General features: G+C 29.3%; 1 protein-coding gene across 1 annotated transcript; it reads right to left on the reverse strand.

The window, feature by feature from the left end:
* Positions 1-1,960: 1,960 nt before the first annotated feature.
* LOC120069265 (beta-amyrin 11-oxidase-like) lies at positions 1,961-11,561 on the reverse strand. The gene is made up of 8 exons (XM_039020986.1): positions 11,251-11,561; positions 10,100-10,580; positions 7,183-7,449; positions 6,131-6,226; positions 4,239-4,317; positions 4,018-4,124; positions 3,313-3,437; positions 1,961-2,297 (listed from the first exon to the last, which is right to left on the reverse strand). Exons 1-8 carry the CDS (start codon positions 11,517-11,519, stop codon positions 2,204-2,206), a joined length of 1,518 nt encoding a protein of 505 aa, XP_038876914.1. The 5' UTR covers positions 11,520-11,561; the 3' UTR covers positions 1,961-2,203.
* Positions 11,562-26,374: the final 14,813 nt, after the last annotated feature.

Genomic DNA, 26,374 nt, shown 5'->3' on the forward strand with positions numbered 1-26,374 from the left:
AAAACTGATATGATTCCTCATATTGTCTGTCCACAGGCGTATCATCATGACTCACATCTCCAAACCCCATTCCAACCCTTTCGTCCTATTTATACTTCAACGTTACAGCTATCTGAAGTCTACTAACCTCTTCTCCCAAAAGAAAGAAGTGAAGATCATCAGCATCCGTTATGCATTGTGAAGGGGATTCAAATTCAAGATTATATTTAACTTTCAGGATAAGATCAAACTCTGAAGAACTGATTTTTGTAGCCCTGTAAATGCGAGATTTAAGTTCTTCATAATTCACTGTAGGGATCACAACAATTCCTTTTAACTGTCCCTCAATATATGAACTTTCATTCTCAGCACCTTCAAATCGAATAAATAGACATTTTCCTGTCATCCTACAAAGCAAGAGAACATTTGTCATTAAGCTGTACAAGCAATTGAAGTGTACTCTCATTCTCTCTCAAAACCTCACTCTCTCAATCTCGCTCTCGCTCTCTCTCAAAATCTCGTTCTCTCTCAAAATCTCGCTCTTTCTCATAATCTCGCTCTCTCTCTTACTGTTCCTCTTTCTTACTCTCTTCCAATAAAAATTTCGTAATGCTGCCCTTCCAGAAATAATACATCAAAAATAATTAAACAGACTCAAAATAATGTTTCACCTTTCTGAAAAAGTTGTTCTGTTCTTTTCTGAGAAAGTCTCGTTTTGGAAATCTCCGTTCAACAAAACACCATAAAAAACAAGAGAAGTAATCACCTTTGAAATGGAGTTTAGAGTTTGAAGAAATCATCATTGTATTGTGTTTAGATATTATTGATTTGATTTAAGGCTTTTGTTGTGACATTTTGTCAAATCAACAGTACACTGATGAGCAATCACATCAAACTAGGGAATTTCAAGCGAGAGCAAGTGCGAGAGCGAGAGCATTTAATCAGACAATAGCGAGATTTACCTCGTGAGGCCGGTGTAAGGGCAATTTACGTAATTTGGTATGGCGATGATGTCAGCAGAGGGTCAATTGATATTATTTTTTAAAAATTGGTCATTTGACATTTTGGGCCCAATTTTTGGGTCATTTGTACAAATTTCCCACTAAAACTTGACTTTTTAAAAAACTAGCCACCAAAACTTTTTTAGGTTTGCCAGATAGATGGCCTTATTTGAGGGGCTGAAATGAAAAATGACCCAAGATTAAGAAAACGAATGAGGAATAGTCTTTTACTTACGTCAGTGTCAAGTGAAGTTACCAACTTGACTTCAAATGCATGTGAGGACTTGTCGCTCGAAGTCATTCTCACTCTCGCTCTCCATTGTGCTCCTTGATTCTCGCTCTCGCTCTTTATCCTGCTCCAATTCTCGTTCTTGCTCACTAATTCTCGCTCTTACTCTCCATTGCAATACCTGATTTTTGTTCTCGCTCTCCATCACTCTACCCTATTCTCGCTCTCGCTCCTGATCGCAAAGGAAGATGAAGATGAACGTATGCAAAAGTGAAGATGAAGACGAACACAGATGACGATGACCCAACCAAAAGCGGAAGAAGAATAAAGAAGAAAAAAACACAAAAAAGAAGAAACGCCAAAAGAAGGAAAAAGGAAGAAGAAGAAACACAAACTTCTTCTTTTAAGAAAGAGAAAAAGTTGTAAATGGAAAAAGGAAGAAGAAAAAAGAATTAGTAATTTGACTTTATGACGATATCAGCAGAAGACCAAATTCCGTTGGATTTTAAAATTGAGCTTACTTTTCATTTAGCCCTTATAAATGGCAATTATTCCAACTTTTTCATTGAATAGATGACCAAACAATAGAAAGATGGGCCCCTCCACATAACGTAGTTGGTCAAAAATCAAATAATTAAAAATTTTGCCATTTATGCAAATAGTAATACCCTTCCGGCCATTATGTGCAATTATTCAAATAAAAAAGAAAAGGAAAAAAGGGATGATTTGATTAAGGTTGTCGATTTCATTTGATTTCTGCACAGAAAATTAACAAGACTTTGATCTCTAGCATATAAAACTGAGATGATTTATTCATAATTAAACCCATAAAAAACTATAAATATATATACGTGTATATATATATATATATATATATATTGAAGGAAAATATTGAAATGTTCCTAATGAAACTATATTATATATATTTTGAGTTGAAAATTAAAGTTAGAAACTGGGATCCCATTTTTTGATCTTCTTTGATTTTCAACACTGATCATGAATCCCTTACAACTCTTGCAAGACAGTTGTCTGTAGGCCTTGGCAATGGCAGATAATTCTCTGGGCAGTTTGGATTTACTCTCTCAAGTCTGCACCCAAAAAAAATAAAAAAGTTCAGGATTTTATCAACTTTTTTTACATAATTAAATTATTAATTATAGTTTTTTTTGTTTGGTTAAACTGTAAATTCTTTTCTAGGGTTCGAAGAAAGTTAGAATTTAGATAAATAGTTTGTGTGGTTAGAGACTATTTATGAAGCTTTTATCAAATTATAAAGACTATTGGTGAGATAACTAAGGCCATGTTTTTCTTCGGTGAAATATAACTCATCAATGGTAATCCGAAAGCTGAGCTCCATTTGATTATGTTTGTTGTTATCTACCGGGTTTCGTAATCGCAATAGACCATGGAGTCCATCTCCAAATATGTTATCAAGATGTGCTTGAAAATTACGTGTGATCTAGTACCTTTACTATTAATCTATCAATGGAATCTTATTGTAATTAGGCTACGTTTTACCAAACCGTAATAAAAATTGGGGTAATTGTAATGAGCCTGAATTGTAAATGTAATTGGATTGTTTTTTATTGTCTTTACTTAGAATTACGAATATGTCACATTTACTGTTATCGTTACCATTATAGTTTGACACTAAACGATAAAAATAGAGATAAAGATAACAGTAAATGTGACAGATTCATAATTCTCATACGGTTACAATAATAATATATCTGTAAAGGTAACCATAACGGTAAAGGTAGTGGATCCCACGTAATTTTCAAGAACAATCAGATTGAGCACCCTTCGTTTCTCAATTAGATTGCTCGAATTAATTACAAATTTAAAGGCGCGAGCCCTACAGTTCATTACGACTACAGAACACAGGTAAACAATATGTAATGTAATCAACTGGAGCCTACTTTTTACATTACCATTGATGGATTACGTTTCATCAGCGTAAATTTTGATAACCGATTGATAACCGTGGTCTAAATTCTAGATTTTCAAATCATAAGACTAAATTTTAATACTCTCCAAGGACCAAATTTGTAATTTAATAAATAATAATAATTAAAAAAATAAAAAAAAGGTTTTGATTATGACCTGAAGCCACCATGGATGAAATAGTGAAGAAAAATAGCTATTTCAAGTTTGGAAAGATCAATTCCAGGGCAAAGTCTCATTCCTGCTCCAAATGGAATGAAAGAACCAGCTCTTCTTTTTGGATTCTGAAATTAAAAATCATAATATATTATATAGAATGTGACATTTAATCATCACTTCCATTTATTATTAACTACATTATATAACACCATTAAGTCTCCACAACATATTATTGTTAGAAAAAAAAACCATTAAAGTATGAACAATAATACTTTCAAACTAACCAGATAAATTATAGTTCAACTAATATAAAACTTGAACTATCGACTCTGAGATCAAAAGTTTGACAGTAATTTTTTAAAAAAGATCTAATACTATAGCACTATTCACCCTATATGTTCACCATGATTCTTTTTTTCTTAATTCTTTTTTTTTTGTAATAATGTTAATTTGGTTGACAATGAGAGTACTAATGGTTTGATTATGTTATTTAAATTATTTATTTCCTTGTTTAGTGTTAATTAAATTGTATTATTAGATCTATTTTTTTTATTATCATAAATAAGTCATTTAGAGTTGTATTTCAATATACAATGAAACTCTATCCGTCTCGCATTCTTTCTTTCTATTATTCGCTCCTTAAATTCAATTTCAAGAGTATTTTATCTAAGAACGAAAAGATCGAGAATACTAAAAACTACTTACATCCCATCTCGAGGGGTCGAATTTTTGTGGATTTTCATATATCTCAGGGTCCATATGAACAGCTCGAGTCCAAACAAGGATTTTCCATCCCTTTGGAATGGTGTAGCCTGAAAAATAAAATTAGTTAATTATCATTGTTAATTGAAAAAAAAATAAAATTGAAAGAAAAAAAGAAAGTAATTTTTTTTTATTATTAATCTGAGTACAAATTAATTACCAACCTTTTAAGTTAACGTCAACTTTTGTCTCTCTTGATAATGTGAAGGCCAAACTTGTCTTCCTCAATGTTTCATCAATCACCTAAAAAAGCCATAGATTTTTAAATAAATGGTTCAAAATGGATAACAATTTAAAATAAGATTCTCATAGTGTGTGTCGGAATAAATCTAGGGAGAAATGTTTTTTAAATAAAATAAATATTTCTAATTGTACAAAAATTAAGATCCCGTTTAATAATGCATTTTAAATTTTGTTTTTTTTAAAAAAATTGTATTTATTTTCTCACCATTCTTTACAATAATTTTCATTCGAATTAATAGTCACATTCTAAAAAAAATAAAGATTTTTTTTTAGTTCTCAAGAAATGGGTGAAGTAATTAAAAAAACACTCCTAAGTAATATTAAAACAAATAAACATATAGCTAAAAGTAGTACTTATAAATATAATTTTAAGAGAAACGAAAAATTAGGTCCCGTCTGGTAACCATTTTGTTTTTTAAAATTAGCCTATGGATACTATTTTCACCTCTAAATTTCTTATTTTTGTTATTTACTTTTCACCAATAATTTTTAAAAAAATTCAAATTTTAATAATTAAAAAAATAGTTTTCAAAAAGTGGTTTTTGTTTTTAGAATTTGGCTAAGAATTCAAGTATTGTACTTAAAAAAAGATGCAAATCATTGTAAGAAATGTGGATGATATAGGTTTAATTTTTAAAAACAAAAACAAAAAAACAAAATGATTACCAAACGGGACTTTAAAAATTAAATGATTATTAAATAGATGTTTGACAAGCTAATGTGTTTAGTATAGCTCTCGACATGATTTTAGATAATTAAAATTATTTTGTAAAAGTGTAAATCTTAATAAAAAAAAACAATTTATAAATTTTTTATTAATTTAAGATCTCTTTTGAAGGAACTTTTGATAGATGGGCTAAAAACAATCTTCCAAGTAAAAAACCAAAAATATTAAAAGATATGTAGTTAAAAAATATATTTAATTTGTGCTTAATATATTCACTTTGCAATCTGGCGCGATAAAAAATTGTTATTTAATTTAAAACACTTTAAAAAAAGGTAAGATATAAAAACATTTTAGTAAAATTTGCTTAAATGAGAAGGTTATCCAAACAAACTCAAAATCATTCCAAGAAAAAAAAAAAAAACAATGTTATTTTAAAATGAATATTGAAAAAATTGCACAGAAAACATACTTTAAAGGCTAAAATGTCAAATGAGCTGATTTTTTTAAAAAAAATGTCAAATGATCTTCTGCGGATGTCACAAACAAGTAAAGTTATGAATTTGCCTTTCTTTTTCTCATTCTTTTTTTTCCGATGAGATTTCCTTTTCTTCTCCGACTCCGACACGATTTTATTCTTTTTCTCCGACGAATTTCCACCCTTCCACTCTACAACCAAGGATGACTTTTGTTCCATGATTCTAACGAACGTCATTCGTTTCATTCCTTTCCAAGATTTGGTTGAAATCGACAATCCTCCTCGTTCCATTCCTCAAGGAGAAAGAGGGTTCGCTAATGGATCGTCACTGACAGCGAGAGCGAGATGGGCTTGTTCGTGTGCATGAATTTATTTTGGTAATTTCACTCAAACTTAACGTTAGCAAAAGATCATTTGAGACTGTTTTTGAAAATTCGGGTAATTTGACATTTTGGACCCAAAAATTGGGTCATCCATACAAAATTTCTAAATATATTTTGGGGTAGGTGATTGAAAGATGAATTTGTTATTTTATTTGTGTCATTTCACATACTCATTTGCAAACAAAATAAAATAATTGTAGGGTCAAACCTTGAAATAGGAATAAAATTAGGGGTTAAATTTGATGGTATTTTGGAAGTTAAGGAAATAGAGAAGAAATGAGGGGGCACCTTGAAAAGATATTCCATTTGTTTGATTTCCTTCATAGTTAAGCCTTTGTGTTGGGCATCAGCTGGCCTTGCCTTCACAATTTGCTCTTGCTCAGCCTGCACAACAATAATATATATATATTTTTTATTCTAGCTTTATGTCCATTTTGATTCAATTTTTAATTAATAAATATATATATATACTTTTCAAATGTGTCCTTTTCAATGTTAAAACTTGAAGTACTAATTTTTAATGTTTGTTTGAACCAGTCCTAAAGTTTTTGTTTACTACTTTCCTTTTAATTCCTTTTAAATTAAACCACCTAACTTCATACCTTTCCATTTCTTGTTGAGCTAAATTTCAAAAAGGGTTAATATTAATATAAAAATCAAGTTTAAAATATTATCAGATATAACACAATGTAAAAACAATTTAAGATATATAAAACTTAGATCCAATACTTGAAATCTCTCACTGATAGACTATGTCGTTCATGGGAGTCTATTGACGATAGACTCTATCCCCGATACTTATATGAGCTATATAGTCTATTACTAACAAACTCCTAGAGTTGGATATAAATTTTCTATATGTACAATAGAAAATCTTTTATTGATAAACTCTTAGAACTGGATTTAAATTTTCTATATATGCAATAGAAGTCTATCACTGATAAACTCCTAGAGCTGGATATAAGTTCTCTATATCTACAATTTGATAGACTCTTTCGCTCATATGAGTCTATCACGGATAGATTTTTCTTTATTTGTCATTCTTTTAAAATATTGCTATACCTTTTCCCAACAATAGACAAAAGAAAAGAGGGATCAGTAAGTGCACTAACTTTGCTACTTCCTGTTATATACTTAATTATTAGTCCTAAAAGTGTTAGCAACTATTTATTGTCCGTTGTTGTAATACCTTTTTTTCCAATACAACCAGAGAAAGACTTATGTCAATTACCGTTAAATTAAGCTCACTTTGACAACGTCTTTTAAAAGTTAAAGATAACAATATGCATGTACGTATATTATATAACGTAAAGTTGAAAATGTAGGAATTAGAAACAAACCTTAGCTTTTTGTAGGGTTTCGGGATTTTCGGAGAGATACATGATAGCTCTCATAATACTATGAGCAGAAGTTTCATGGCCAGCAAAGAAGAAACCAATCAATAGATCAATAATGCAGCCATCATCCAAGCCTTGACCATCTTCATCTCTTACTTCTAATAATAAATCAGTCATATCTTTTTTTCTATTTTCTTCCCCTTTGTTCTTCAAATTTGCCCTCTTCTCTTTTAGTACATTTTCAAATATCTTTATCAACTCATTTCTTGCCTGAAATTTACATAACAAAAAGTCCCATAAACATTATTGTTCACTCATTAGTATATATATATATATATATATATATATATCTTTGGCCTAGTTTGACAAGAAAATAATATAGGCTGTGGAATCCAAATATATACAACTTTTTCTTTTTTATAAAGATTTGACCAGGTAGGATGTGATGGCTTATATATATTGGGTGTATATGTACATATCTTTAGTTTTGACCAAGTAGGATGTGATGGGCTTTATATTTTTATAAAATTTGTTGGGGTGTATATGTGCATATCAATTAGAGGAATGTTAGGTGAAGTACAAAACCCAAATTTGTAAATTTTTTTTAGTACAATAAATTGTGGAATGGAGATCGAACCTCCTATCTCTAGAATGAAAGGTTATGCTAATTATCGTTAAGCTAAATTCACTTTTAACAAACTCAAATTTGTAACTTAAACATTAACAAAAACAAAAACAAATAACTTTAAAATTAGTAATGAATGATTAGTTTTTTAAATATAATATTAAATTGAGCTATTTTCAAATATAGGAAAATGAATCAAAATATTTACAAATAATAGCAAAATATCACAGTCTGATAGACTATGATAAACAGAGATAATAATCTATCGTGGTCTATCACAAGTAGACTATGATATTTTACTATTAATCTTAAAATTTTTATTAATTTTGTCATTTAAAATAATTTCTCTACTATTTTTATTAAATTTCTATTTAAGTGTTTACATTTTCACATGTCCTCCGTGGATTTGATAGCTACATAATGAGTGAATTCACGTTAAATTGTAAAAAAAATAAAAAATAAACAAATAAACAAAAAAGAAAAGAAAACCAATAAAATGTCACTGATGTGTGAAAATAATCTAAGTATTAAGTATTTTGATTTATTTAAAAATGTAAATTTTTTACTTATTAATTAAAAGATTTGTAATTTTTCTAGAAATATTGATGGAGATGGATATATTATTCATATTTTCATAGAATTAAGATCTCAATATTTTTTGTGAACATCGACATTTTAAATCTTTGTTTCAAATAAAATAAATATTATTATTATTATTAGATCTCATTCACTTTATAATATAGATAAATTCATTTAAAAAAGACAATGATTAATGATTAAGTGCAGTCTCCAATATTATTTTCTTTGCACTAAAAATAAATAAGGAAAATCTTTTTTTTTTTTTTGGGGGGGGGGATTACTACATGGCACGTGCCTTGGCTGTTTTTTTCATTTTAAAATTAGTGCATCACACCGATGTCATGTGCCTCGTTTTCAGGCTTTCATTTTTAATGCTTTGAACGTTCTGTTTTCAATACTCTACTTAAATATTCAATTAAATGTAGTTTAAAGTACAAATTTACCCTCCTAGAGGTCGACGTTTCCTCCTAATTCTCGTAACTATAAACGTTCAAATTTTACATAATAAAATTAAAACAAATACATATATCAAATTTCCTTTTAAGGTTATTTTCAAATAAATCAAAATAAGTTAAGTTATTTTTAAATATAGCAAAATGTCACTATCTATGAATGATAGACTGCGATACACATCTATTATTGTCAATGATACAAGTCTATCGCAGTCTATCACGGATAGACAGTAATATTTTATTATAATTAAAAATATTTTTAATAATTTTGTCATTTAAAACAATTATCTAAATATATACATTAAGTAAATTTTCCAAAAAATTGAAATAGCTCAGACACCAACCTCAAAGATTAATAAATATGAGTAAATTTAAAATTTAACTTTCAACTATTTTCTAGTTTATATTTACACCTTAAACTCGTCTTTTATTGATTAAACTTGCTAAATGTTTCACTTAAAATTTTATTAATTATTTAAAACTTATTTTTAATTTAAACATACAAAATGTTTCATCTTAGTTGACATGTGCTTAAAAAGAAAAAGTAGACATGTACTTGTAAATAATAATAATAATAATAATAATATGTGATTCCTCAAATAATTGGAACAAAAAAAAAAAAATTCTGGGACATTTTTTTTAGTAGAAAAAATTTATGTGACATTAATCAAGCATCAAGCTTTTAAATATATATTACAAATTACTTTTTTTTTTTTTTTTTTTTTTTGCATAAAATTAGATTTTGTCAACCAAAAAAAAGTAAAAGTCAAAGGATTAATGAAAAAAAATCAATTTTTTTTAACTAACAATAAAAAAATCAAATTTTTTAACTAACAATAATATTGTTATTATTTTTCATGGATAAGATGCAAATTATCATTTAAAAAGATTAGTGGTTATTATTGAACTTTAAAAACGTACTTTAAGTCATATGTATTAGTGTTAATCATATATGTCCAATAGTTTGTCATTTTGAGTATAACTTAACAAAGATCACACATCAGAAAGTAGAAGAGACCTCACAAAAAGTTAATTTGGCCACATAAAAAGTTTCAGTTGGTTTTAAAATGAAACATCGTATTTATCTAAATATTAATTTGTTTGAAATAATAAGATCCAATCTAAAAATAGTGAACGCAAAGAAATATAGTCTTAAAAGAACATGTCGAGATCGGTGCATTTCAAAACCTATCCTTTTTTATGCATTATATCTCATCACATTTGCAATTCGAGATGTATTTAAGTATTTTGGATAGAAAATTACCTTGAGAGCTCGGCTGAACGTCGTACCGGGGAGATCGACGGGAGAGGACATGAAACCCAAGTGAAAGTCAGTGTAGAGCTTCTCCATTCTATCAATAAAAGCCGCGGTATTAGCTCCGATGAAGATGTGTAACAAAACCTTAAACGCCACCGTTTTCATCTCCGACAAAAACTCCACCGGCTTCTTCATGGTCCCCCACTCCTCTAGGCACTTGATCACTATCCCCTCCACGTGCCCTATGTATAGCGACAACGCCTCGTTGCCGCTGATCAATGACGCAATCAGCCGCCGTAGACGGCGGTGCTCCGGCTTGGGGACGGTGTTGAGAGCCTTACTTCCGGTGAGGATTCTGGTGGCTTTTGAGTAACCGAATCCATATTGTTCGTCGTTCATCAGCACGTGCCGGCATACTTCCGGCACCGTCACGATCACGCTCGGGCTCCCAAATAAATACGTTTTGTACATTCCTACTTTCCCATACCTGAAATTTTATCAAAATAAATAAATAATTACTATTGAAATTTAAATTCTTTTTTTCAAGAATTATATTTTTTAAAAAAAGTTAAATACTATTTTGGTTGATGAACTTTTAGTATTTATTCATCAATTTTAATTTCTATAGTCTCGTTTAGTAATTATTTTATTTCTTTTATAAAATTAAGTTTATTCTCTTACATTCTTTTTAACAATGGTTTACGTCTCTCTTGAGTAAAAGATTTGAATTCTTAAACAAATTCGAAAGACAAAAAATATTATTTTAAAACTATTTTTTTTTTTAATTTTCAAAATTTGGTTCAGAAGTAAATAAGAAAAGCAAGAAATTTAGAGGCTCATGAGATGTTTGTAGACTTAATTTAAAAAACTAAAAATAAAAAGTCAAATAATTATCAAACAAGTTTATATTTTTAATTTTTGTGGTCCATTTTTGTACTTGTATTTTTTAAAAAAATGATTGGTTCTATTCCATTTTTATTTTTAAGTGACCATATAAATTAAATGATCAAAATGAATCAAAGTTGGAAATATAACGACCAAATAAATATTTCAAAAGTATAGGAACCAAAATAAACCAAAATTGAAAATAGAAATAAGAATGGAAAGAAAATAAGAAAAATAAAATGTGAGAGAGAGAGAGAAAGAGAGAGAATTACTTGTACGCAAAGTGTTGAATGAACGAATCGGGTCGACCCGATCGGAAAGCTTGAAGAAAAGGGAGGAGTGTTCCGATGAGTGGCCAGCCCATGTCGCCGGGAGGGAGATTGTAACGACGGCGGTGACGAGTGACAAAACACCATTGATTAAGGTTTCTAAGAATCCCAAATACAAAAATGTAAGAACCAACCAAAGCTCCGATCAGCCATAGCCAAAGCTCCATTTTTAGAGTTGTGTGAATGAAGAAGATTGTGCAAACCAAAAGCATTTATAATGCCTTTGCTCTTTGCTTCTTTTACCAACTCCCTTTTTTGTCTACTTTTGTAATTTCCATTATTTTTTTTCTTTTTCTTTTTTTAAATCACTTGTTTTCTTTATGTTGTTGGTGGGTTTGGTTGGACTTGGTTTTGATTTACTTATTATTATTTTAGAATTTATTCCGGCTAAATTATATTTAAGCTACTTGATCCGATCTATATAGTTGATTTCATATTTTTTTATTATACTTTTGGTTTTTTTTTTTAAAAAATAAAATTAAGTTTTATTATATTAATCCACTTAAATAAAAAAAAAAATATTACATACAAACAAACGTGGATGTGGAGAGTGTGAACCCCTACTTCAAGAAATAAAAGAGTACACGTCCATTAATGATGAACTATGTATATGCTCACTTGACAAAAAAAAAAATTATAATACAATTTTAGTCTACTCTCAATTGTCCAATTTTAGTTTATATATATATTATATCTAATAAAATTTAAAATTAATTTTTTACTATTTTTTACTATTTTTTAAAAAATAATTATTATAATTATCTTTGTGAGTATCACTTATAAATTTTAAAAAGTATTTTTTCATAATACAAATTATTATTATTGTTTAACCTATTTTGATAATGAAAAAAGATATTTTAGTCTCTATCTATCTATCTCTTTATATATTATTACTATTTTATATATGTATTTTTTCTAATTCATGAGACTCAAAGTTAAATATTTTGCTCGAATTTGATGGTTTTTTTTTTTTTTTTTGTTACGATGAAAATTGTTCATGCATGGTTTTTTCTTTTTTCTTCCTAATCAATAGGTTGTAGATAAAATTTAGGTAATTATTTTAAATGATAAAATTATTGAAAATATTTTTAAATATAGTAAAATATTACTATCTATATTTGTAAATAAGTTAGCTCATTTTCTATAAATTTGGCGGTACTACAAATTGATGCACTACTACAAATTTGGTGTTTTCTTGACGTACGAAATTTTTGTTTTCTTGATAACCATGGCAAAAAAAAATCAAAAAAATACATTCCTTAACATAATAAATGTTTATATTCACTTGACGTGCATAAACATCAAGGAAAATGCTTTTCTTGACATAAAAATACGTAAGTTTCGTCGAATTGATTAATTCTCGATTTTTGAATTCATTGATGGTCAAAAAACGTCTATAAAAAACCTTTGTTGATGGGCAATGTCCGTCAAAAAAGATATATTACTTGACGGGAATGCAAATCAATGAATACCCATGCGACCCAAAATCAAATTCTAGTTTTCTTGAATGTCCGTCAAGACAGGTACTATTAAGGACTTGCAAAATCCATCAAGAAACGACTCAAAACAACGTTGTTTCAGGTCTCAGCACAAGACGACGTCGTGTTGCTCTTTATTTAAATAGAAATGTGTTAAATGTACTCAATTTTAGGGTATATATACAAAATGTCTTAAATAAGTTTTATCTTTTTAATTTATGTTCTTTCATCAACTTTTCCATCCTTTAACTTTACTAAAATAACCTTATTATAATTAGTTATTATTTTAATTATTTATTTGGAAGTTTCTAACCTTTATATTATTATTATTTAAATTTGGCAGGTTTAAGAAAGGAACTACAAAGAATTTTCTTAAAAACAAAATCTGCGGGAAAATTCAAATTTAATTATCTTTCCAATTAGACAAGTTTGAGAAAATTGATACAAGGAATATTTTTATAAAAAACATAGTTGGAAATTTTTAATTTATTATTTTTCAAATTGGCAGGTTTGGGTAATTTGCTACAAGTAAAATTTTTTTTCAGAACTTTTAAATTTTTTTAGGAATTTCAAGCTAACTATTTTTTTTTCGGTCAAGCAAAATAATGTGTAATTAATGTTGCAAACTTTTATTAAATTTTACATTAAACGTGAAGTATTAGACTTGTATACATAGAATTAAATACTTCTGGTCATGAGGGAAATATAAATATGCCAAGATATTTAATGGGTTTTTATTTAAGAGTTCTAACTTTGGGGAAATTGAGTAATCAAAACCCATTGACATTTATGTAAACAATGAACGATGTCATTTTTGGAATAAATTAAATCTTCTTTAGATATCCTTTCATACTTTTTCTAAATAGTTGTAAATTATTTTTATAACCATTGTAAACTCTTTGGTCGTAGTTGGAGATTGATTCAGAATATTTTGAGTTCTTTTCAAGTGTTTGTTAGGTTACTAGCAAAATTTGTTGCAGGTTATGTTTAGTGATTTTGATCTTTCAAGATGTGTCATCTAAAACTTAGTTGTGTCATTAAAGTTTAATTTGGGGTCTATGGTGCGATTAAGGCATAGTAATTGTTGGATAAGTTTGAGTGGTTTGGATCCTTCTAATATTTATGTAGTTTTGTTCTACATTTTCTATTTTGCAACATTTTGAATTGTACTTTGTTCTATTAAAAAAAAAAATTCCACTTGTACCTGTTTTTGATGAATAAGTCATATATGTAATTAAACTTTACAAACTTTACTAGTCAGGAATTGAAACATTTTGATTTGTATACTTGGCATGTGGAAATTATTTAAAATTTTCTTTCGAAAATGTATTGTAATTAAAGTGTGGGGTGAGGAAATCAAACCTCTGACTTCGAGGTCGATAATACAAGTATTATACCAATTGAACTACACTCAGGTTGACTAAATATATATGTTTGGTTTATTGATGTGAAATTTATTAACATTTCTATTTGCGACTTAGTTTTAAAAAGATAAAATTATTGTGCTATACCTATGCTAAAATATTTGTTTAGGACATGATTTTTTTTAATCTTTGCATGCTTTTCTAGAGTATTAATATACATGTAAACCCTAATTTCCCTTTTATAATTATATATATATAATCCTTTTATTCTATCATATCAATCCTAAGTCTCTTACTTCAACTCACCTTTATTTATTTTTCTTCCAAAAATTAAATCCACCAACTTAAATCCAAATAAAATCTAAATTTTAAAACCTCCATAATAATTATCCACCTTTCTTAAATTAAAACGCCATGTTTCCGAATCCTCTTAATTAAACTGAAACCTAATCCAAATTTAAATTCCTTCAAATCTTTTATCAATTAAAAAAAATCCAAAAATTCTAAATCTCTTATCAAATCAATCCAAATTGATTATCTTCTCCCACTATCTCTAATTTTGGTTCTAAAAACCAAAATTAACATAAAATAAATCCAATGAATTGAGATAGTCAATCAATTTTTCCTAAATCTCATGTTGTTACATTTACACACGTGTAAAAATTGAATGGATATACAATTTTTAAATGTAATCTTAATAAAAGGTCTAAATTAATTCTTATAATAAATTAGAAGTTTAATTGAAACAATTATATGTTTTACACAATATTTTCAAACTTTGTTTGAAGGAGAGAGCAAATTGATCATACACTTACAAAAGTTTGTGATTTAAATTGATACAATTATTTTTGTAGGTTTAAATTGGTACGAACCCAAAGTTTAGGGGTGAAAATTGAAAATTTTCCTTATTACAATTAGAGAAGTGGAAAGAGAGTTTATACCCTAGTATTAAATTTTCGGTGGACATGTCGATATTTCTATTTTCACATTTTGATAGGCTCGACATCAACGTGAGAAGTGAATTGATATTTCTATTATATCATAGAAAAATCTACAAAATATAAAACAATACAAGAAAAAGGGACTCGTCAGATGTCTAAAACGCCCATCGGGAGATAGATTGCTGGGAGATAGGATCTCTCCCGACTACGTAAGTGACGCGTCGGAAATTGGTAAGAACTCCCGACGCCATATGTAAGAGAACTCTCAACGGGCATAAGTGTCGGGAGTTCTTACATAACTCTCGACGAAATGTTTTATTCGTTGTGAGTTCCCGTATATCTCCTGACGGTATATGTTGCTGCGTCGAGAGATCATTTACAAAATCCCCAATTCTTTCTAACCGTAGCAGTTTTCGTCTGTCGAAGGGGAGATACGTCGTGCCTCAGTAGTCGTCCATCAAAGCAGGGAAGAAACACAACACTTGCCCGTCGAAGAGAAGAAGCAGCATCGAAGGCCATCCTCTGTTAGCTGCTCATCGCCCGAAATTTGTCAACTCTACTCTGTCATCAAAAATCGTTCGTCATTTCTCTGGGTATATTCTACATCAATCATCCATAAATTTTTTAAAATAAATTGTTTGTGGTTCTAATTCATTTAACGTTGCATCCTTTCAATCCCATAAATTACATTCTTTCATGAATAGATGCATTTTTTTCCATTTAAAAATTCGTTGAAGTTCAATTCATTATGCAAAGTAGAATTCGTTCTACTTTCAAATTCTTAAATTGAAGTATAATTATATGATATTTAATTAGTTTACTATTATAAGATTGGTGTGTTTGGTTGGAAAGATTTTGGTTGCGCTCTTTGTGCTTGATTCTAATAGGTTCATTTCAGTATTTTACTTATTCACTCCAGTAGTGTTTTTATTTTTTTTTGGATCTTGTGATGACATTGTTAATGGGTTCTTCCCATGTTCATTATTTCTATGTGAATTTTGATCTCAATTTTGTTTTTGTTTCTTATTATCAGTTTCTTTTTTTAATAAAGGGTTGTGGAACGACCATTTATTCGACATGTCGATGATGACTTCATAAACGATGATGAAGAACAATTATCTCCTAATAACAGTTTAAGTGTTGACGAATAACTTGATTTAGATGACGATGATGACTAATCATGTATCTACTCAATTCGCTTTCTCTGTTTAAACATATGTAATATTGATTTTATATTGTTTTATCATTTTTGTATTTGTATAGATGCGATGTCAACTCCTAATAGGCAACATGAGGCAGAGGAAGAATTCCACAAGCAAGTGATATATCTACGTAACACAAGATCTTCTGTGGGTGACACTTCAGGTTAGTATTCGTACACATCTTCTTTGTTGACTGAAATACATCCTAAACTGTTTTGATTTTTTTATTCCTCAGATAGTAGCTCTCCAACCACTCGGAGGAACGTTGTGTATTTGTAGATGTTTATGAAGTTTAAATGTTGTGGGAGGTGGGTAGAGTTTGGTTATACTCATTTTGGAGTTGAACTTGGGGTAATTTTTTTATGTGTTTGTGGATGTTTACGAGCGTCGAGAATGTTGTGGGGGGTGGGTTGAGTTTGGTTATAATTGTTTTGGATTGAAAGTTGGAGTTTTTGGTGTGTTTGTGGTTGTTTATGAAGTTTTAATGTTGTGGGGGGTGAGTTGAGTTTGACTATAACTGTTTTGGGAGGAAAGTTGGAGTTTTTTTTTGTGTTTGTGGATGTTTATGAAGTTTGAATGTCGTGGAGGGTGGAAAGAGTCTGGATATACTCGTTTTGGAGTTGAACTTGGAGTAATTTTTTTGTGTGTTTGTGGATGTTTATGAGCGTCGGGAATGTTGTGGGGGTGAGTTGAGTTTGGTTATAATTGTTTTGGAGGGAAAGTTGGAGTTTTTTTGTGTGTTTGTGGATTTTTTTGAAGTTTGAATGTTGTGAGGGGTGGGTTGAGATTGGTATACTTGTCTTGGAGTTGAACTTGAAGTTTTTTTGTTTATTTGTGGAAGTTTATGACATTTGAATATTTTTGTTTTATTGTAGGATGTTGTTCGGAGATGAGGTTGGAATGTTTTCGGAGATGTTGTGTTCGAGATGTTGTTTTCATGTTCTTTCTTTTATGTATTTGTGAAGACATATTTCTTGACTTTGTGTTTATGTTATTTCTTTTATGTATTTGTGAAGACATATTTCTTTTGGAAACTATCTTGTAATTTTTCTCTATTTTAGGTAATAAAGAATAGTATAGACTTTGTTTGTTTGTTTTATTTCTTATGTGAATATATTTGAGTTGCTTAATAATATTATATAGGTTATTCAGATCAAATTTAAAAAAATTAAATTAAATTAAAAATTTTTAAAAATGACTAAGCCGTCATGAGTTCAAATTCCAATTTTAAATACTAAAATTGAACTTCCGACAGCTTACCAGCCATCGAAAGTTTGCAGCACTCTCCACAATGACTATATATGCATCGGGAGTGCACCAACTCTCGATGTCATATATTATGCATCGGGAGTTGTGTCAAACTCCCAACGGTGGGTGTTTTGAGCGTCGGGAGTTGTGTCCCAACTCCCAACGGTGGGTGTTTGAGCGTCAGCAGTTCTACTTCGGACAGACTTCTCCTGACCCAATGGGAGTGAATCTCCCGATGCATTTTCTACCAAATTGTCGGAAAATGGGTGATTTTTTGTAGTAAAAAATAAGTAACAAAATATTACTAATATAAATAATAGACATGTTAACTTATTTATCAATCATAAAATGTTTATTTAGCTATTTATATTTATTTTTTAAATTTATATATAAATTTTTCAGAAATATCAATGGACACATCTATATTTTAACGATATTTTTATCGATATTATTATAAAATTAATATTAAGGACACAATATTTGAAACCTTGGATTTGTACCATGTAGAGTCTTCATTACTTTGTTTCTTTGTCAATGAGAATCACCCGTGTGGAACGGAACCTTCTCTTAAAAGTTAAAATTGGATTTTGACGACGGTCATGATAAATTAATTAATGAAATCAAGACTTTATATTCAATTAAGTGACGCTTTCATTTGACTAGTGTGTAACCGTGTTTAAGGTCTTTGAGACTTTTGGTGTCGCTTTTTGATCAAATTCGAAGAATTTTGGGTTGTTTGGAAGATTCTTCTTTCTTTTTATTCTTTTTAAATCTATATTTTAAAACTTTTACGAAAGTAACGATTTAGTCCTATTTACTTCTAGAATGGTAATAATTTAGTTCATAAACTTTTGTTTCAAATACAAATCAAATGAACTGATTGGATCTAGATAAAAATCGATATCTTATGCTAAAATAAGTATAGTTCAAATTGACATAATGCTTGTAAACTATAAATCTTGAGATCAGAAGTTCGATTCTTCCATCTTACATATGTCAAAAAAATTGATATCTTATACATTATTGGGGTTCAAATTCTTATCCAATGACTTTGGACGTCATTTGGGAAGCAAAGAATAAAAAATATATATTATATTTTTCTTTGCTTCATTTTCAATTTTTCTTAACATTTTATTATAAATATCAATTTAGTCTTTATACTATACAATTTGTAAAATTTTTAAGTCTTCATCATGAATAACAGTTTATAAAATTAAATTTGTTTCTAAATTATAAATACTAAATCATTACAGAATCAAAATTGACAATTAAATTTTATTTGATAAATTTTTTTCGATAAAAACTAAATTGTTACCACGTTAAAAGTATAAGAACTATAATATAATTATATTCAACGGAGACATATTTTAAGACCAAATGTCATGAAGGAAGAATAATGTTGTCGTTCTTAGAAAAGTTGATTCTTAGAAATAAGGTCACTTCGTGATAATTCAAAAATAGAGAGAAAAAAATAATGAACAAATAGAGGACATCTTTCATTGTTCAGAAGCAATGTTTTTTTATACTTGATGGTTCAAAGTTGAACTTTCGATATTTTTGACTTAAATATCATTTTGATCCTAAGTTTTCAAGTTAATACTATTAATCAAGTCTTTATTCATGTTAGCTTTTTAAGGATCAACTTGATAATGTTTATGTTTCTTATTTTTTTTTTTTTAAAATAAGTAATAAAAATTGAAAATAACAAATGTGAATATCAGACGGACCTTAAACTTTTATGTTTGTTTAAGTCTTTGAAACATTTTTTAAACATAAGCATGGTTCTTATGATATTATTTCTTCCATCTAATATATATTCCCTAGCAAAATGCTTGTGCCTAATTTAATATATGCCGTGAAATCATGCTCATATCAACACAATAACATATATACCAAAATTGTGCGATTAATTTGGAACGAAGTAAAGGTCATAATCAAAATGGTTATTTTCTAAAATTTAAAAAATAGAAAATTGATATTTTTGTTTAAGGGATCAAAGTCGGATAAATTTAAAAGCCCAAAGATCAAAATGGACGTTTTCAAAGTCTGGAGGCCAAATTGTTATAAACTTGAAAGTTGAATGACCAAAATAAGATGTAAATTCATATCTTAATTCATATTTGGTAATCATTTGATATTTAATTTAGAAAAATTATGCATTTTTTGTCTACTTTTCAAGGATATTTTCAAAATCTAAGAAAAGTATAAAAATCTAAAAGAAAAAATAGTTTTAAAATTTGGTTATGAATAGAAATATTTCTTTAGAAAAATGAAGACCATTATTGTAAAATAATTGGTAAGAAAAGAAGCATAGTTATTTTCAAAATAAATAAATGATTAGTTCAATCATGTGGGACGAAAGATCGAACTATTCAAGTTGTTATAGATAACGACTCTCCAAATATCTCCATTGAGATATGATATTATCCACATTGGACATAAACTCTTCATGATTTTGCTTTTGATTTCATCCAAAAGACCTCATACGATTGGAAATAATTATTCTTACTTATATATCCATAATCATTCCTTTATCTAATCGATATAGGACTTTGGTCGTGCTCCCAATAAAAACCATGCTTAAATTGACATTTCGGTTACAAGTTAAGTTTTTGTTTTTTGTTTTGTTTTTTGGAAATGTCTATAATTGGTTCCTTATGATGCTTCAAGATGAACTTTATTGAGATTTATTAAGTTCAGTAGTATTATTTATTTGAAAGCATATACTTTATTTTGATATTTTCATCTTACATCCATATATGTCTTATTTGGAGTTTTAGATTTATTATGAATTTACAATTAGTGTTTTAATTTGAAATTTTGTTCTTAAAAATGTTTCTTTGATCGATTGAATTAAGTTTTTTTAAGTACACAAAATCTTGTTTCCTTAGATTTTCATATAGAATGAGATGAATATACATACAACCTAAATTTAAATTAAAATACATATCAAAATAATTAAATAGAAAACTATACAATTCATATATGGAAATATATTTTTAATATACAATTCATGTATAGAAATATATAATTTTCTAATAACAAAGGAACACGCAAAATAAACAACAAAGAAAAAAGACATTAGAGATATTTAACTACTAATGTTAAGTATAATTTAGTCAATAAATCATCAATTATCACGTTAAAAAGTCACAATTTGTTATATGATCTCTCACAATTGTAATGGTTGAAAAAAAATTTAAAATATATATCAAATTGGAAGAAGTAAAGATTAGAGAGAGAATTCTTGAAAACAACTCAATTAGTTTAAATTAGATGATCTAATTGAATTAGGTTCTAATGGATTATTTAATTCTAGAGGAGTAAAAGCATCTCATGTAGATATACTAGCTAACAATTAAGCTTTCAAATTTTTTCTTTCCCCTTAATTATGGATGAGCTTTCAAAGCTTCTCTTATAGTTAATTACTTTTTTTAAGAAAATACTTGAACTTTCGTTGATTTTCAAATTTTGAAATGTTTTTTTTTTAAAAAAAAAAAAAGAAAGACGTGCCCCTTCCCTTTTTCTTCATTTTTAAATATAAATAAACACAAAAATATATGTTAAATCAAAGCTAGTTTCAACCATGGTTTAAAATGTCACTACTATAAAAATAGTGTTTCTTGACGTTTTTTAAATGTCAAGTTTAACTTTTCTTGACTTTTTAAAAAATATCAAGGAATTAGATATCAAGAATGTAGATTTTCTCGACGTTTTAGTGACACTTAACATTTAAAAAACGTTAAGAAATACTGACACTTGACATGTTTGAAATGTCAAGAATATGAGGGTTCTTGACAAGGAAAAAACTTCAAGATATTTTTAACTTGACAATGAAAAAACTTTAAGATATATCCTACTTGACATGTTAGAAATGTCAAGAATATGAGAGTTTTTGACCTGTTAAACATGTCAAGAATATCTATAATCTTGACATGTTCAACATGTCAAGCTTGCTTGTGGCTTTTTTAGAAAAATCTGTAACGTTGACATTTTTACCTATAATTGTTCTTGTATTTTGATCCAACAACCACATTTGGTATATATATGACATACATTATTCACCAATCAAATAAAAAATACACACATTTTCAATCTTATATATTAACCAAATTTCTACCAGTATCTTTATAAAAACTTCACTTCTTTAATATTGTCAATATTACAACCTCATAAAGTATTTCTAAGTTAAAAGAATATAGAAAACCCCACATGAACAATTCCAACATTGTAGTCAACCCCATATGAACAATTTCAAAAGTATAACAACTATCAACCCCCACTATTGTACAATCAACCCCTATCCCCTCTATGAACAATTAAAAAATACACCTATCAATCCCATATGAAGTAATCCTAGCACAATCTCGCTCGCTATGCTCCTGGCTCTATAAGAATTGTTGGAGTTAATACCCTAAATCTCGTAGGGTCCCATAGTTTGTAATTGTAATGTATAAACATTTTATTTATGTAATAAAATATGTGATGTTTTATTTCAATTTTTTTTGCATTAACCACAAATAAATAAACTAACATCTAAGGTTATCTTGTAGCTTAAATATATATGTAGAGACATACGGATGGATCATATTTAAGTAATAACCTAACTGGTTTGTAGTAGATGGATAAGGCTGGATACCTTATCCTGATGACACTGCTGATGTGTTCGTAACATGCGATGAAATGAGTAAGATCTATGAGGTTATAATATTTTGTTTTATCTGGTAGAACCCAAGTGCAAATTAAACCAGAGTCTTAGTAAGTCTAGGGTCGAACTCAGGGATTGCTTGTAAATGTGCGATGAAACTAAAAATACGATCTTAATGCAAATCGAAATGTTCAAACAAGGGGTTGATTTGAGGTGCTATTCCAATTCTAAATTCTATGCGATGAAAATTATGCCCAAGTGAAATAGTGTAGATTGTAGTTGTTGGTGATAGATATGCGATGATAGGATTGAGAAGAATTTTCACTAACACTTCTTGAGTAACTAAATGGATTATGCATTCAAGCGATGTAATCAATGTTACGATCATCACTTCTCAGTGTATCTAGCCATATTATCTTATTTCTAAGATACATGCGATAAGTGCATTGTGCAGAAGGTATACTTATTTTTAAGGAACATCTCCTCTTGTTTTATGAGTTCCAAATCTAAATTCTTTCAAACTCAGATTAAATTACTTAGAACAATCCTTCAATTTATTCAAATAACACATATAAACATACATAAAACAAGTTGATTGCATGATTCTCTTGTTGCTTAGTAGTGTTGGCTACATACTTCTCAACACATTAGACAATTTAGCTACGCATGATAGTGATGGATAAGATAAACGAAGGATAAAATGAATATGTATTCATATTATAAAGTTTGAATTTATCAAAGTCAAAATTACAATGCAAACACACTTTAAGAGAAAGAAAGGAATAGAGAATCAAGTCGTGATGTGCAATGTCTTGCTCCCCCTAACTCTACTAGTGACTGTTTCACTCAGATTATCAAACAATGGTATCTCTCTTCTTCTTCCACACGAATCCTAAGTTCTTGCTAAGATATTTCTATGGCTGAATGGGAAGGTTTTTTAGCGGAGTTTTCTTCTTAGAATTTCACTTGTCTTTATCTATATATCTTTTACATGGCGATTGCATGGGTTTTTATAGACGTCTGAGGATGCTTTTTCTTTTCTCTTACTCATGATTGTGTTGATGGGGTGCATTAAATTCCATGCTCTAACGCATTGCCTGTAACACGTTAGAAGTTCATTGAATCTTCAACAAAGTTCTCTTGTCAACCAACTCAATCTGTGATTTGACTTCCACCGCCCATGTCATGCTTCATCGCCATAGTTGGTTATGCGATCATATGTTTGCCTGATCACGTTACCATTTTTCTGAATAAAGAAATCAATATCAGCCCATAATTCAGATATATCAGATGTTGAAATTTTATGATTGCATACTTCAATTTTTGTATTAATTCTTTGGTACAAGTGTCGTAATTTCATAAATTTTTCTTATTCTTTTAAATGAAAGAGATACAACAACTTGTATTTCTACAAGTTATCAATTGCGAATATGGCCTGCTTTGTAGATGTTACAAATGTTGTAAAATGCTACAAATGATCTGATCTTGATTAATCATGTAAAGACATGTGAGTGGGGATATTCTATAGAAAGGAATTTGTATAAGACCAGACCACGAAATGTTTAGTCTCGTTATATAACGTCGTTCGTAATAGAAACTTACATTCCACCAAGATGACTATAGGTAACATGACCTGAATCCTGAGTGAGTTGTGAACTCCTGCCTATGAGGGTGGTCCTTTGATTTGTATGGGTGAGAGTGGTCAGATCGCCGACTCAATAAGCCTACCATTTTGGGAATTCGCCTAATTGGGGAGTTAGGAACATAGCTACACAAGAAGAAATTCACTCCTTCCCTAATGTCGGGACAAGAAGATAAATTGCTCATTTAAGGACGGATTTCAAGACTTGAACAATGTGGCGTCACACCCTCTCCTGGCTCAAGAAGGGTTTGGTCATAAGGACTATGATTTATTGTTCATTAGATGGATCAATGGTACTTAAGGAATTAGATGTAACTACAGGGGCAAAACAGTATTTTTGGCTCAGTTGTACTTACGAGCAATTTGTGAAGGCTCATTGTACTGTTGACTGGTTATATCGAATGCACATAAAAATATATCTGTAGTGCGAAGAGTACAGCTAACGGTCTTTAGTAGAGTGCCCATCAGTTAATGGATGGTGAATAATTTAATTAAAGAATTTAATTAATTACTCATGTAGTGTTGGAGCTTCAATCTATAGGTCTATGAGGTCCCCTTGGTAGCTCAATAGGAATAAATAAGAATCAATTTTTGGATTAATTTGAGTTGTTCAAATTAAATGAGGGAATTAATTATATATGATATAGTTGATTAATTTTAATTATATATGATATAATTACTATATTGTATTTGATACATTATATTATTTGTGAGAGGAAATAAGTCTTTGAATATGATTCAAATATTGATTATATGAATTGGATTCATATTGTTAAATTTAATGTAAATGTAATTTGTATTGAATGTCATGGGTGAGAGAAAAGAAATTATAGGTTATATTGTGTATGATACAATATTAAAACTATACGTTATATGTTATATTTGATATAACATATAGTTTAATATATATTATATATATGATAAGTTAGTTATCATATTAATATATATTAAATTAATTCTATTACTTTAAAATCAATTTAAATTAATTAAGGGAGGGAGTTGTAACTCCCTCCCCCTCTTTTTTCTCCACTTCACGTAAATGAGAAAGTTGGTTTTCAAAATTGGCTTCATCTTCTTCCTGAGAATAACCCTATTTGGGAATATCCACTTCCAAAGGACCCCTTCACAAGGATCCCTTTAATTGGTATCAGAGCCAATAGATTTTGTTCCCAAATTTCCAATTTTTTTATGAATGATATTTTATAATTTTTGTAGGTTTTAGTTACTACATTCTTTGTTTCTTTTCATGTGATGAATTGTTGTTGAATGTGGTATTGAATTGATGGATAATTTCGGGATTGGACATTAGTTTTATATGGCTTTCTTTTATGATTTTCGATATGTAAAGGCCCATGTTTTGCGGCATTAATTTCTGCTATCGAGTCTGTATTCATTTGTTGAGTCGTTCATAGTTTTCCTGTTCATTTACTAGAAAAAACTGTTGGGGTTGATGCCCTAAATCTTGTAGGGTCCTATGGTTTGTAAACACATGTATGAACAAAAACTTGTGATGTAATAATATAAGATATTTTCTTCACTGTTGTCTATGAAATATGAGATATTTTAGTTGCATTAACCACAAACCAATAAAGTAAGATCCCTGGTTATCGATGTAACTTAAGCATGCATGTGGAGAGATACAAGTGAATCATGCCTTAAGTGATAACCTAAATGGTCTGTAGTATATGAATAAAGGAGGGAAACCTTATCCTTGTGACTCTACAGATACAATCCACTTTGTAGATGTTACAAATATTGTAAAATACTACAGATGGTTTGATCCTGATCATTCATGTAGAGACATGTGGGCGGGGGTATCCTATACAAAGGAGTTTGTATAAGATCAGACCACGAAATATTTAGTCTCGTTATATAACGCCGTTCACGACAGAGACTTTTATTTCACTAGGATGACCATAGGTAACATGACCATAATTCTGAGTGAGTTGGAAACTTCTGCCTATGAGGGCGATCCTTTGATTTGCATGGGTGCAAGTGACCAGTTTGTCGACTCAAACCAACCACTTTGGGATTTGTCTGATTAGGGAGCTAGGAACTCAGCTACACAAGATGAAATTTACTCTTTCCCCGAAGTAGGGGTAAGTAGATAGATTGCTCCCTTAAGGGCTGATTCCGGGGCTTAAATGATGTGACGCCACACACTTTCTCATGGCCCGAGAAGTGTTCACTCATAGTAGGATTATGATGTATTATTCATTAGAGGAATCAGTGGTACTTAAGGAGTTAGATATTACTATAGAGGCAAAACGATAAATTGGCCTAGCTGTACTTATGAGCGATCTGGGAAGGGTTATCGTACTATTGATTGGTTATATCTAATGGACACAGAAATATATCAACAGTACGAAGAGTGTAGCTGTCGGTCTTTAGTGGAGCGCCCGACAATTAACGGATGGTGGATATCATGATTAAAGAGTTTAGTTAGTTATTCACGTACTGTTGGAACTTCAAGCTACAGGTCCATAAGGTCCCTTTGGTAGCTCAATGGATTCAAGTTGAGAATCAGTTTTTTGTTAATTTGAA

The sequence above is a fragment of the Benincasa hispida genome, unplaced genomic scaffold (assembly GCF_009727055.1).
Source record: "Benincasa hispida cultivar B227 unplaced genomic scaffold, ASM972705v1 Contig298, whole genome shotgun sequence".
Taxonomy (NCBI): Eukaryota; Viridiplantae; Streptophyta; class Magnoliopsida; order Cucurbitales; family Cucurbitaceae; genus Benincasa; species Benincasa hispida.